We start from the raw sequence: 13,773 nt of genomic DNA on the forward strand, positions 1-13,773 counted from the left end.
AGGCTTAGTATGTTAATTTTGTTACTGAGGCATCTCATTAAACTCACTTTAAGCTGATAATCGTCTTTTTTTTACCTCATGAGGAAAGTCTCAGTGGTCAGGTCTGTGACACTAAATCTGGCTATGGCTCAGAAAAGATGGGGGGGGGGGGGGGAAGAGGCAAACTGTGGTGACAGGGAAACAGAATGTTCTTTGGATGAGAATGAGAACCCCGGATTGCATATTGCCTCCTGGGTGCCAGGGTTCAGGACATCTCGTATTGAGCCCTCAGTGTTCTCAAACGGGAGGGTGAGCAGTCAGAGGTCGCAGTCCATATTGACACCAATGACATAGGTAGGAAGAGGGATGAGGTTCTGCAAAGTAATTTCAGAGAGTTAGGTCCTCAGTAAAAGACCAGGACCTCCAGGGCTATAATCTCAGGATTGATACCCTAGTGAGGCCAGAAACAGAAAGATCACCCAGTTTAACACGTGGCTAAGGAGTTGGTGTATGAGGAAGGGTGTCAGATTTTGGATCAATGGGCTCTCTTCCAGGGAAGGTGGGACCTGTACAGAAAAGATGGGGCTTGCACCCAAACTGGAGGGGGACTAATATCCTAGTGGGAAGGTTTGCTAGTACTGCACAAAACTAGAGTTGCAGAGGGATAGGAAATAAAGTGCAAGAACAAATAGTGGAGTGGTTGTAGAGACATATTGTTACAACCTCAGACAAAGTCAGGGATCAAAAGGTTGAGCATGGTGGAACTAATGTTCTGAGATGCATTTATTTTAATACAAGCAGTATTATAGGAAAGGCACAGATAAACATGTGGAATTATGATATTGTAGCCATTAGTGAGACTTGATTGCAGGGTGGGCAGTTCAATATTCTAGGGTTCCATTGTTTTAACTGTGACAGAACAGGATGGATTAAAGGGGGATGGTTGACGTTACTAAACAGGGAAAATATCACAGCAGTGATCAGTCAGAACAGACTGAAGAACTCATCTAATTAGGCTTTATGGTGGAACTGAGGACTAATAAAGTATGACCATATTAATGGAGCTATATTATAGATCACCCAAGGATTTAAGAGGAACAAATTTAGAGAGACATCGCAGATTGTTGCAAGAAACAAGATTGTTGTAAAAGTAGGTGATTTTAACTTTCCACATATTGACTGGGACTTCCACACTGTAAAAAGACTAGATGAGATGGAGTTTGTTAAATGTGTTCAGGAAAGTTTCTTTAATCAGTACATAGAAGTCCAATGAGACAATGTGTGATACTTGATCTGTTATTAGGAAATGAGACAGGGCAGGTGTCAGAAGTTTGTGTTGGGGAATAACTTTGAATCTGGTGATCAAAAGGCTATTAATTTTAAAATAAGTATGCAAAAAGAAAGGTCTAATCTGTGGGTTGAGGTACTAAATAGGACGAAGGCCAATTTTGATGTCATCAAAATACATCTGGCATATTTGTATTGCGACGTAGATGTACTCGGTACAAAGATGTACTCGGTAAGTGGGAGACCTTCAAAGGTGAAATTTTGAGTATCAAGCTTGTATGCACCCATCAGAATAAAAGGTAAGGAGAAGAGGTTTAGGGAACCTCAGTTTTCAAGAGATATTGAGGCCCTGGTTAAGAAGAAAAAAAATGGAGGTGAATAGCAGGCATTGACAAGTAGGAACAAATGAGGTGCTTATGGGGTACAGGACGTGTAAGAGAACACTTAAAGAAATCTGGATAGCTAAAAGAAAGCATGAGGTTGCTCTAGTAGACAAGGTGAAGCAGAATCTGAAAAGCTTATACAGATATGGCAAAAACAAAAGGATTGCAAGGGACAAAGTTGGTCCTCTGGACGACCAAATGGTAATATATGTGTGGAGCCACCAAAGATGGAGAGATCTTAAATGGATTTTTTGCATCTCAATTTACTTGGGAGATGGACACAGTATGGAAATGAAGCAAAGCACCTGTGCTGTCATGAACCTTATATGGTTTGCAGAGGAGGGGTTTGCTGTCTTGAGGCAAATCAGGGAGGACAAATCCCTAGGGCCTCGCAAGGTGTTCCCTTGGGAGGCAAAAGCAGAAATTACAGTGGCCCCAGCAAAGATATTTAAATCAGACATAGTGAAGGGTGAGGTGCTGGAGGATCAGAGCACAACTAATGTTACTCCAATGGTTTAGAAAGGCTCTAAGAATAACCCAGGAAATTATAGGGTCGTGAGCCAGACATCAGTAGTGGGAAAATTATTGGAGGGTATTCAAACAGATGAAATAAATGAGTATTTGGATAGATAGGCACTGATTAGGGATAGTCAACATGGCTGTGTGTGTGGTAGGTCTTGTCTAACCAATTTTAGAGTTTTTTGATGAAGTTACCAGGAAAGTTGAAGAAGGCAAGGCAGTGGATGTTGTCCATATGGACTTCAGCAAGGCATTTGGCAAGGTCCCGCATGGGAGGATGGTCAAGGTTCAGTTACTTAGCATTCAAGATGAGGTAGTAAATTGGATTAGACATTGGCTTTGTGAGAGAAGACAGAGAGTGGTAGTAGAGGGTTGTCTCTCTGACTGGAGGCCTGTGACTAGTGGAGTGCTGCAAGGATTGGTGCTGGGTCTGTTTCTGTTTATCATCTCTATCAATGATAATGTGGTTAACTGGATCAGCAAATTTGCCGATGACACCAAGATTGGGGTGTAGTGTACATTGAGGAAGACTATCAAAGCTTGCAGCAGGATATGGACCAGCTGGAAAACTGGGCAGAAAAATGGCAGATGGAATTTAATGCAGACAAGTATGAGGTGTTGCACTTTAGGTAGGTCCTACACAGTGAGTAGTAAGGCACTGAGGATTACAGTAGAACAAAGTGCATAATTCACTGAAGGTGGCATCACAGGTAGATAAGGTTGCAAAGAAAGCTTTTGGCAACTTGACCTTTTGTGGTTGGGATGTTATGTTGAAGGTGTACAAGATGTTGCTGAGTTCTTATTTGGAGTATTGTGTACCGTTTTGGCTACCTGCCTGCATGCAAATAAAGTTGAAAGAGTACAGAGATAAAGGATGTTGTCAGGACTGGAGGACCTGAGTTACATGGAAAGTTATTTCCTAGTATGTAGCAGATGGAAGGGAGATTTGATAAGAGATATACAAAACTGAGGGCTATAAATAGGGTGAAAGGAGGCAGGTTTTTTTCATTGATGTTGGGTGAGATCAAAACTAGATGTCGTGGGTTAAATGTGAAAGGTGACATGTCTAAGGGGAACATGAGGGGAAACCTCTTCACTCAGAGGGTGGTGAGAGCGTGGAATGAGCTTCCAGCACAAGTGGTATATGCAATTCCAACGTTTGAGAAAAGTTTGGAAAGGTACATGGAAGGGAGGGGTATGGAGGGCTATAGTCTGGTTGTAGGTTGATGGGACTAAGCAGTTTAAATGGCTTGGCCGGACTAGAGGGTCCAAAGTGCCTGTTTTTGAGCTAACACCAACACACACAGAATGCTGGTAGAACACAGCAGGCTAGGCAGCATCTATAGGGAGAAGCGCTGTCGACGTTTTGGGCCGAGACCCTTCGTCAGGAGCTGTTTTTGAGCTGTTGTTTTCTATAACGCTATGTTAAACAACGTGGTCCAATTGGTCCAGGCTAGCGTCTACCTGATCATTCTGCTCCCCCATTACCCTCACAACACATCTATTATCCTGAATATGCTTTATTCCTTTTACATCTAACTAGCTCATCATTCTATTACATACATTCAATATCAGCCCACCTTTCAATATCCGCTGTTGGGCAAACAAGTAGTCTCAAACACAATGAGAGAAGACGGTAAGAAAAGATTCCTTTTTTGACAACAGTAAATCATTATTCTGTTATATTTGTAAAAGGTTCTATGCAACTCTGAAATTCCTAACAAGACAATCAACTTAAATTTAGCAGTCTCTTTCATGAGAGATTAAAGGACAGTTGATGTGTATTCAGTTTTTTTTCTTAATAACTCTGTGCTTGAATTTAACCTTCATGGTCTCCAAACGATCGATGCTTAGCTCGTGGTTATTCAGAATGTGTCCAAAGTGGCGAAGAAGAGAAGTTGTTATGCAGCTCCTTTACACATAAATGAGGGCATTGAAAACTATATCAGCAAGTTTGCTGACGATACTAAACTGGGTGGCAGTGTGACATGCGAAGAGGACGTTAGGAGAATACAGGGAGACTTGGATAGGCTGGGTGAGTGGGCAGATACTTGGCAGATGTCATTCAATGTGAATAAATGTGAAGTTATCCACTTTGGAAGCAGGAACAAGAGGGCAGAGTATTGTCTGAACGATGTAGAGTTAGGTAAGGGAGAAATGCAAAGAGACCTAGGAGTCCTAGTTCACCAGTCAATGAAGGTGAATGAGCAAGTGCAACAGGCAGTGAAGAGGGCAAATGGAATGTTGGCCTTTGTTACAAGGGGAATTGAGTACAAGAGCAAGGATGTCCTTTTGCATTTGTACAGGGCCCTGGTGAGACAACACCTGGAATATTGTGTACAGTTTTGGTCTCCAGGTTTAAGGAAGGACATTCTGGCAATTGAGGAAGTGCAGCGTAGATTCACTAGGTTGATTCCTGGGATGGCAGGGCTGTCTTACACAGAGAGATTGGAGAGATTGGGCTTGTACACGCTGGAATTGAGGAGATTGAGAGGGGATCAGATTGAAACGTTTAAGATAATTAAAGGATTTAATAGGATTGAGGCAGGAAATATGTTCCAGATGTTGGGAGAGTCCAGTACCCGAGGGCATGGATTGAGAATAAGAGGTCAGTTATTTAAAACAGAGTTGAGGAAGAGCTTCTTCTCCCAGAGAGTTGTGGAGGTGTGGAATGCACTGCCTTGGAAGACGGTGGAGGCCAATTCTCTGGATGCTTTCAAGAAGGAGCTAGATAGATATCTGATGGATAGGGGAATCAAGGGATATGGGGACAAGGCAGGGACTGGGTATTGATAGTGAATGATCAGCCATGATCTCAGAATGGCGGTGCAGACTCGAGGGGCCGAATGGTCTACTTCTGCACCTATTGTCTATAACATTTGAACTCCAGCCTGGTAGTTTCCAGTGAACCAAAGGAACTTAACTTCAATATTTGTAATATACAACCTTGCAGAGAAAGAAGGCAATGATTTGGATTTAAGCCTAGTGCACCAAGCTTTTGTCCTTCAGAAGAAGCTCCAAGAGCAGATCCATCACAGGAAGGGAATTATTCTTCTTTCATTATCCCTCTCAGGTCACATTTGAAATCAGACTTAATGGGACATTGTAAACTTGGCTAACAGCCCTCATCATTTGCTGCCAGTAAACCATGCATGGAGACATTTCCTGCCAAGGAACGCTACGAGTCCCAATGTACTCTGAAGACATGGCAACCAACGAACAACAACAAAATGGGTTTCCTCCAATATATTCTAAATGCTTTAAATATCTTCACAGTTATTTGACATTAATTCCCAGAGGCCACTGGCAGTTAGAATGCGGAGCTGACTTTTTTCCTTAAAGAAGAGGTTGATAGATAAACATGGGCCCACAGGACAACTTTCTATTGCTTGCAAGGTGATGGTATAGAAACACGAATACTGAAGACATGCAGAAATGGTTGGATATCAATACAGGGAATAAAACCACACTGACTTCATATCAACAGACATTTGGATATTAAAAATGGAAACATACTTCATTTTTAAAACCTGTTTAATTACCTGTTCAGCCATTGCATAATTACTGATCATCTTTCAGCATTTTGCTATAATCTTTCACATTGATCAGGCATTTTAGATTATGGAAAATTGATGTTTAATCGCGTATAACACATTAAATTTATTTTTGATGAGTTAGTAGCACAATTTCACATTGCTGAAATCTTCCCAAAGCTTAAATTTCAGTTGTTAATGTAAAATAAAGAGAAAATGGTTAATTTCGTCAATCAGAGAAATAATTTATCAGGCAATTTAAGTTGTGATGCAGAAACAAAAAAGCTACCTTTTCTCCATATCCACGATCCTTGGTCATCATCTCCCGAAGTGTCTGAAGAACTTTAATGCACAATTTTTCTTCATTCTCTTCCAGCAGCTGTTTGGTGTGTTTGATCAGCCTATTAAAAACAGGACCAAGTCTTCACTTGCAAAGTATTACTAACTTGGCCCCTATCTTAAATTTTAGTAGAGCAATAATCAAGAGAAGCTTTTGAAAAAATTGAGATATTTTGACCATGTAACAAAGGATCGGCTGCCTCTGACATATGTCAGAACATACTTCAGTTAGAAAGTCATTGATAGGAATGGTTAAAGCTGCTTTGTTGTTCGATTCTGCCTGATCTACTTTAGACTTTTTTCTGTTTTTATTTCAGATTTCAGCACACAACATGTTTGTCTATGAAAAATTAAGGAATAGTACATTACACTCAAGGACAACACAATAGAATTAAATGAGAGAGACTGCAAAATGCTTGGAGTTGAAAATACAATGTCACTACCAAATTTCTCTCTCTATACACACACACACACTACTGTTCAGCTGAAGTATTAAAGCAGGATTGTGGGGTTAAGGGGCATAGGAAGTGGAAGCAAGGGGTGATAGAGACAACGGAAAATTAGAAATGGACATTGAGTTGCTCATTGGTCTCCTCTCACCAGCTTCCCAATTCAATAAGTTGGCTTTTTACCTCAGGACCACTACTTCACATTCCTTCATGTACAAAATCTATTGAATTCCAATATACTCCATGACTAAGTCAGCACAGCCCTCCTGAATCATTACCTCAGGCCAGAGTGATTGACTGATTTCCCTATTTGACACTAGACAGCCCAAGTATAGTTAACATAATCTCTGCATTCGCACTGGAAACAACCTCATGACAATTTTACATGTTCCAGTGGGATCAAAGACATACACTCTATTTCGCCTCCTCGTTTAAGACCTTTTGTGTATTTCCCACTTGATTTGTCCTTCTTAGAAAGATGCTAATCCCATCAACACAACAGCTCACAGAGCACTGATAAAGTGGGAATTCAGTATCAGTGCTCCAACAACCAGCACATGTTCAGCCAATAAAATAATTTGGATGTACCAGGAAGACATTATTTACTTGCCTTTAAATCTGTAAAACAGAAATCTATTACAAACTTATTACTCTGTGGGAAGAAATAATCCTACAATGATGTTCTCTATTAATTGCAGAACCACAATTAAGAAAATAAATGTGTTCATCAGCAGAAAATGGTAGAAACTGGCAATAAAGTGAAAACGTACTTGCAGATAAACCCTCCACTTTCACACTTGCGCCTTGCTTCCGTATTCTCTGGAAAAAGTAGCTCTGGCCGATGGAGCACGTCAACCAGCACAGAGAGCTCTGCTTGGACAAGGGGCCGGAGCCTATCTTCAAGTGCAGACACTATATCCTGCATTTCAACAAATGAAGTCAATTAATCCATATTCTGCTTCCACCATCTAGTGCCACAACATAAACAAATTCAAGTCAGACGTCTATAACACTAACTCAAAAACTGTAGGCTTTTACCAGTCAGCTGGTGTGGATTTCCAATTGCATTTAGCTACTTTCAGAGAGAACCCATTTATCCATTGCTACTGCAGCTGCAAGATCAAATGTAAAGGACAATGACAGCAGCACAGAAAGTCACTGCCAAAATCTAACAATATAATTATAAGTGAAAGCAGCAATAACTATATTTGATATGTTATGAAAACTACCAGCAATTAGAGATCCATTGACTAAGCATGATAAAGGAAGAAAATGCAAATAGAGGTGATGCCATCAGGGAAGGAAGATCTTCAAAGACAAAAGCAAAGAGCTGCAGAGAGGAAAAGAATGAGACAGGTCTTAAGATGGCAAAACAACAAGAAAATAAAACAAAGAAAATGAACTTAATTTGCAACAAAAAAAAATTCAAACCAACAATGCAGGTCACTGAGTTTTGAAGCTGACACCCATTTGCTTACCTGCAAGCGCTCAATGATATTCCGATAATCCCGTGAGGTGGAAAGAACAGAGTCTCTCCTGGCGGCATTCCGTGCTGACATTCGCCAACTCATTGCGGTCTTCTGTACAATGTTGTGAGACTTTAGGAAGAGATTATTAACCTGACTATCCAAGTCCACAGGGATAGCTATAGCTCTACTCTTGGCTGTAATGGAGAACAAGGGAATTAAATCAATGGATTTGTGTCTTCAAATGGAAGACAAAGATTTTAAATGGAAGTACCTATCAAGCTTTTAGAATGATATACTAAAACATTTTGAACTGTGACCAAAGGCATCAAGCTTTTCCTCCCCAAGTCGTATGGTGGCTAGCTTGGCCTTCACTACACTGGTTTCAAACTGAGTCATCTAGCGAATCAGGGAGCCAAGAATTCAGAAGTCTTGTCTCCAGTAATTCACTAAAGCTAACTTATAATGCCATTAAAAACAAAATAAGGTTCTTTCTTGTCAAATATGAAGGGATCTCCGAGCTATTTCTTTTTCTACAGTTATGATGCCTGCATTACTCTCTGCTGATTTTCATCATCTTCTCCCATGTTTTTCCTGACACCACGTGGCAGGCAAATCACATCAAGCAGAGTGCTGCAGGTATAAGCAGCATTAGTCAGGTGTGAAGAACCACTTCCACTGAACAAAAAAGGAGGAAAAGGGAAAGAATAAGTCTTCAATAGTTTGGCAGTCAATTGATCGTCACTTGCTGGGTGACTGAGTGGAAGTAGTGCCTGGTTTGATCAACCAGACAGCACAAAGGTTCTTCCTATACCATATCCCAAGACCTTACTCCACGCCCTTCTTACAACATTTCCAAATACTATCAACCATTGCATTATGTTCAATGGCAAATTATTGAATCTACCTTGTGTTCTTATACTTTAAAAAAACTACCTGAACATTTATGATTTTTGTCATAAGAGTTTCTGACAACATAACCTGAGCCAAAAGCATGAGGCTTCAGTGGCACGGTTTCCTTCTCTGTGTCCTGCTTTCATAATTAGCCCTGATAGATGAGACTCCCAAACAGAGGAGTGAAGCCATGAAACCTTGCTATAACACGTACACTTACCCCTTTTTTCTAATCAATAGCTGGTGATCAAAAGGTCTACTACATCAAAGTGACCACATGTTGGCACTGCGTGGGATAACATTAATCCCACTGGACTAGCTAAAAAGGTTGATTAAAAGAATAGGTTGAGGTGGAGGAATGTCATTGGCCCTGCATGCAGAGAAATAGTTCTTGAAATGAGTGTGACAGGCATCACCAAAAGCAGAGTGTTCATTGAGAACAGCGACCATTTACAATTGTCCAGAGGTACAGAGCACCACAGTGTTAAATGATTTGCATCCAATTGATTAATGTTTTAAAAATACACTGCATCTGGTAATGAGCCAAGACTTCCCAATGACAAATTCCACCTTCATAATGCAATTGCTCATTCTCTGCACAATAGGGATCTAAGGGCCTTTTGTTCAGATATCTGACATTTGAATGCTGTTGCCCTCTTTTGTGGTGGGCTTGGTTCAGGGACGTTTTGCACAGAATATTCTACCCAAAGCTCAAAATAAAATGCAAAACAGATCCACTGTCACTGGAAAAAAATCAAGGATCTACAGGCACCAAAATAAAAATAGAAGATGCATATCAGAAAGCATCTGTAGCAAATGAAAAACAGTTAACATTTCAAGCCAATGACCTTTCACCAAAACCAATGACTGAACTGGCCTGAGATGCATACTCTCCAGAGATGCTGCCTGATCTACTCAGTATCTTTGAAACTCTTATTTCATACTTTATCCACATTACCTGATTTTTAAGAACCTTCATGAACAGCAGTCATAATTTTTTTTTTTAAAAGCAACTTCAAAAAAAAAAGGGAACTGGCATTTTAAAAAATCTATTTTTTTTCCACACCGCAACAGTACCCTGCAGCTTTGGATATGGTGATATATCTCACAGATTTGTAGCAGCATCTAGCAACTATAATACCTCTGCTGTCAGCCCACAGACCATCTGCCAGTAAAATACTTACCTACTTCTGACAGCACCTTAATGCAACTCTCAACCGAAGCCTTCTGGATAGCAGACAGCCAAGGACAGTGGTAGACTCTAAACACGCCTTGCAAAAGCTGTACGAAGATAGGCTGGCGAGTCTGAATAAAATAAAAATTGACAGTTTGCTTTACACCAAATGTTTATTATGACAAAAATAACCAAGGGCTACCACTTTGGTGCATTGCCATTACAGGAAACACAAATAGCTCCTCTCCTAAAGGAGTTTCCAAGCACAATATGTTTGACTTCTGAAATACAGAATTAGCACTTTAATTAGTTAAGGGCAACAAAGCCCCAGTTCAAATAGAGGAGGATTAAAATTTTTAAAAGATTTAAAGGTTAAAATAGTAAACATGGTACTTCACGAGTAAACTTTGTACTAGTGCAGTCAACACAGGACTATCCAAAGGTGACCATGTACGTGGACAGTATCTGCTCCCACATAAATCTTAACTGTGGCTTAGTAAAGATCTTTAAACCTTGTTTGTCAACATAGAAATTTTACAGCACATTATATAAGCCCTTTGGCCCACAATATTGTGCCAACCATGTAACCTACTACAGAAGCTAGCTAGAATTTCCCTACCGGATAGCCCTCTATTTTTCTAAGAATTCCTACTTTAAACTTATCTTCGAGGAAGCTCCAAATAAGACTTGAAGGAAATAATTGAAATTCCATGGTGAACAAACAGACATAAATGGGCGAAATGGCACCTTTCAGTTCTGTCTAATTCTATAGTCGTCTGATTGGCACCATCACCTTACCATATTAGCAATTACTTGCTTTAAACCTATCAGTAGACATCAACTTGCAATACTTAAAAGAAACCAAATTCCACTTATCATACTGCAAAACTGAACAATATACTCTTTTCAACTTCTTTTAATGATTAATAAGAAAGGGTGATCAGTTTCTGGACAGCAACTGGGAACAATCTTGTACCTTAACACAACATCCAAATTAAGGGACATGTAGAAAAGAACTTGATATTAAAGTTTATTGAGGATCTTAGAAGATCTAAGAGAATAAATGAGCCAAAGTAATTATGGTGAACTTCTGGATTTTTAAAAGCTACCTGAATGTAGACAGCTCAGTATTTCTAGTTAGACTGACCAACTATCTAACTTAAAAGGTTCAAAACAGAAGCATTTGGTTGATGATAGTGCATCATATGAAATTTTATGATGCCAGGATTTAAGAGTCACCAAACCTACCATAAAAGATGTACTGTAGATGCTGGAAGTCAAAAATAAAAGAACAGAACACTGAAAGAAGGCTGCAAGCTGAAATGCTTAAATTGCTCGTTTTCTACACAGGTCTGGGAAAATCGACTGAATATTTTTAGCTTTGCTTATTCATTGGTGTAAGGGCAAGGAGGACTCTAAATTAATTTGCTTACTTCTTCATGATCAAGTTAATAGAATGGAATTCCTTCAAATGCAATAAAAACAGATTTACTACTTATTGAAATCAGGAGCTAGTCAATTAAGCTTTGACATGAAATAAAAGAATAAAATAACCAAATAGATTCTGAAACAATGCTGAGGTTTGAAGTTGTTTTCTCTATAAAGCATATATAAAATTTATTATTGAACAACCAACCTTCGAGATTAACATTAAGTATAATGAAATCAGTTGCAGAGAGGTCTCAAGACCATGAGCAAATGGCATCACATGACTATCCTAATTTAGTGAAGAGGTTCCTTACATCTGCTTTACTTAGCTGAATTTTACATGACCAGTATAATTAATGTTGTTTGCCATTGGTACCAGTTTCACTCAGTTGATGGCACACAAGTCACCTGTGCTGGTAATCTCAGTAGCTCTGCTCTGTGTGACTACTGACTTTCAGATGCATTGCTAAAGTGGCAAGAGACTCCTGTTCATTTAGTCAAGTGGAGTTAAATTTCTGTATTAGAAAATTTGTGGGATTTTTAACTTAGTAACACACACACATACCCACAATGCTAGAGGAACTCAGCAGACATCTATGGAAATGAGTAAATCAATGTTTTGGACCGAGACCCTTCATGAGGACTGGAAATAACAACAATAGGTCAGAGTAAGAAGGTGGGAGGAGTGGAGGAATTAGTACAAGGTGGTAGGTGAAACCGGGAGAGGGGCGGTGGTGGTGAATTAAAGAGCTGAGAAGTTGATTGATGAAAGATACAGGGCTAGAGAAGGGTGAAATCTGATAGGAGAGGGTAGAAGACCATGGAAGAAAGGGAAGTGGGGGGGGGGGGGAAGAGTACCAGAGGGAAGTGCTGAGCAGGTTAGTAGATAAGGGGATGGGAATTGTGAAGAAGAGGAGAGGGGAGAGATAATTACTTAAAATGAGTAATCGATGTTCATGCCATCAGGTTGAGGGCTACCCATATAAGGTGAAGTATCACCTCACCTGGAGAGGACAGTTTGGGGACCTGAATGGTAGTGAGGGAGGTGGTGTAGGGGAAGGTGTGGCACTTGTTCTGTTTGCACCAGGAGGGAGATCAGTGGGGAGGGACGAATGGTCAAGAGAGTCATGGAAGGAGAGATACCTGCAGAGAGCAGAAAGTGAGGAAGGGAAGGGAAATATGCTTCGTGGTGGGATCCCATAGAACATGACGGAAGTTACGGAGAATTACGTGCAAGGCATCTGCAGATTCTCTTGTGTCAGAAACTTAACTTGATGTCCTGACCAAGAAACTTACTAAATATCATCAGATTATCTCCTTATTTAGGGAGATCTTAATTTTTAAACTGGCTGCTGTTTATGTCTATAAAACAACAGTGGAAACACTTAAAGTAATCTTCTGAGCCATGAAGAATTTGATATTTAGTCCCCACTGTTCTGAGGATAACAAGTTTGCTTAATATACTAGCATTTTAATCTTCCCTCTGGTTACAGAGAGATATGAGTTCTACTCACTCTCTGATCCTGCAAACAAGTGGTACTATACTGCTCCCAACCATTTGCAGAACAGATGTAAAAGGAGCTAGTTCCTTGGCCTTACTTGGCCATTCTGAAAGATACCCATCCCAACTTGGTTTTACCACTACTTTCCTGACTCTTCCTACAGTTGCCAATCCCTGTGCATAGTTTATTTACCTGTCAATATACAATGACTCTTCTTCCACAGCTAGAGAATTCCAAAGATTCAGAGAGACAGGGTCTGATTCAGGAAGTCAGTACAGCTTGCGTGTGTGTGGGAAGTAGTGTCTCAACTTGAGAGTTTTCCAAACTTCAGCAAGGCCTTTGACGAGGTTCCCTGTAGCATGCTGGTCAGAAGGTTAGACCCCATGGGATCCAGGGGAAATAGGGTCTGGATTCATAACTGGTTGAGTGGCACAAGACAGAGGGTGCTAGATAGGGATTATTTCTCAAACTGGAGGCTGTGCCCCAGGGACCTTTGCTATTTAAAATTTATTTTTTAAAAATTTAGATAGAAGGCATTGCTAAGTTTGCAGATGATACTAAAATAAGTGACGTTCGTAGACAGATTAGAATATTATGAAATCTTGATAAGACAGGTATGTGGGCTGAGGTTTGGCAAATGGATTGCAATCCAGATAAACGAGAGGTATTGCATTTTGGAAGATCAAACCAGAGTAGGGCTCATACAGTGAAGAGTAGGACCCTGGAAAGTTTATGGAACAGAGAAACCTAGGAATGCAGATGCCTGTTGTTCTCACATAATCATTTACCTGGCAGAGTGACTTTATTCCAGTGAACATAA

General features: G+C 40.1%; 1 protein-coding gene across 7 annotated transcripts in view; it reads right to left on the reverse strand.

Moving 5' to 3' along the window:
* Positions 1-13,773, reverse strand: part of itpr1b (inositol 1,4,5-trisphosphate receptor, type 1b) — a 531,527-nt gene that overhangs the window by 263,372 nt on the left and 254,382 nt on the right. For all 7 annotated transcript variants that reach the window (XM_059944385.1, XM_059944380.1, XM_059944381.1 and 4 more), the window contains exons 35-38: positions 10,034-10,154; positions 7,968-8,152; positions 7,260-7,408; positions 5,991-6,102 (exon numbers count right to left, since the gene is read on the reverse strand). In XM_059944385.1, coding sequence (XP_059800368.1) covers positions 5,991-6,102; positions 7,260-7,408; positions 7,968-8,152; positions 10,034-10,154 — 567 coding nt within the window. The remainder of the gene's footprint in view (positions 1-5,990; positions 6,103-7,259; positions 7,409-7,967; positions 8,153-10,033; positions 10,155-13,773) is intronic.

The sequence above is a fragment of the Hypanus sabinus genome, chromosome 19 (genome assembly GCF_030144855.1).
Source record: "Hypanus sabinus isolate sHypSab1 chromosome 19, sHypSab1.hap1, whole genome shotgun sequence".
In the NCBI taxonomy this organism is placed as follows: domain Eukaryota; kingdom Metazoa; phylum Chordata; class Chondrichthyes; order Myliobatiformes; family Dasyatidae; genus Hypanus; species Hypanus sabinus.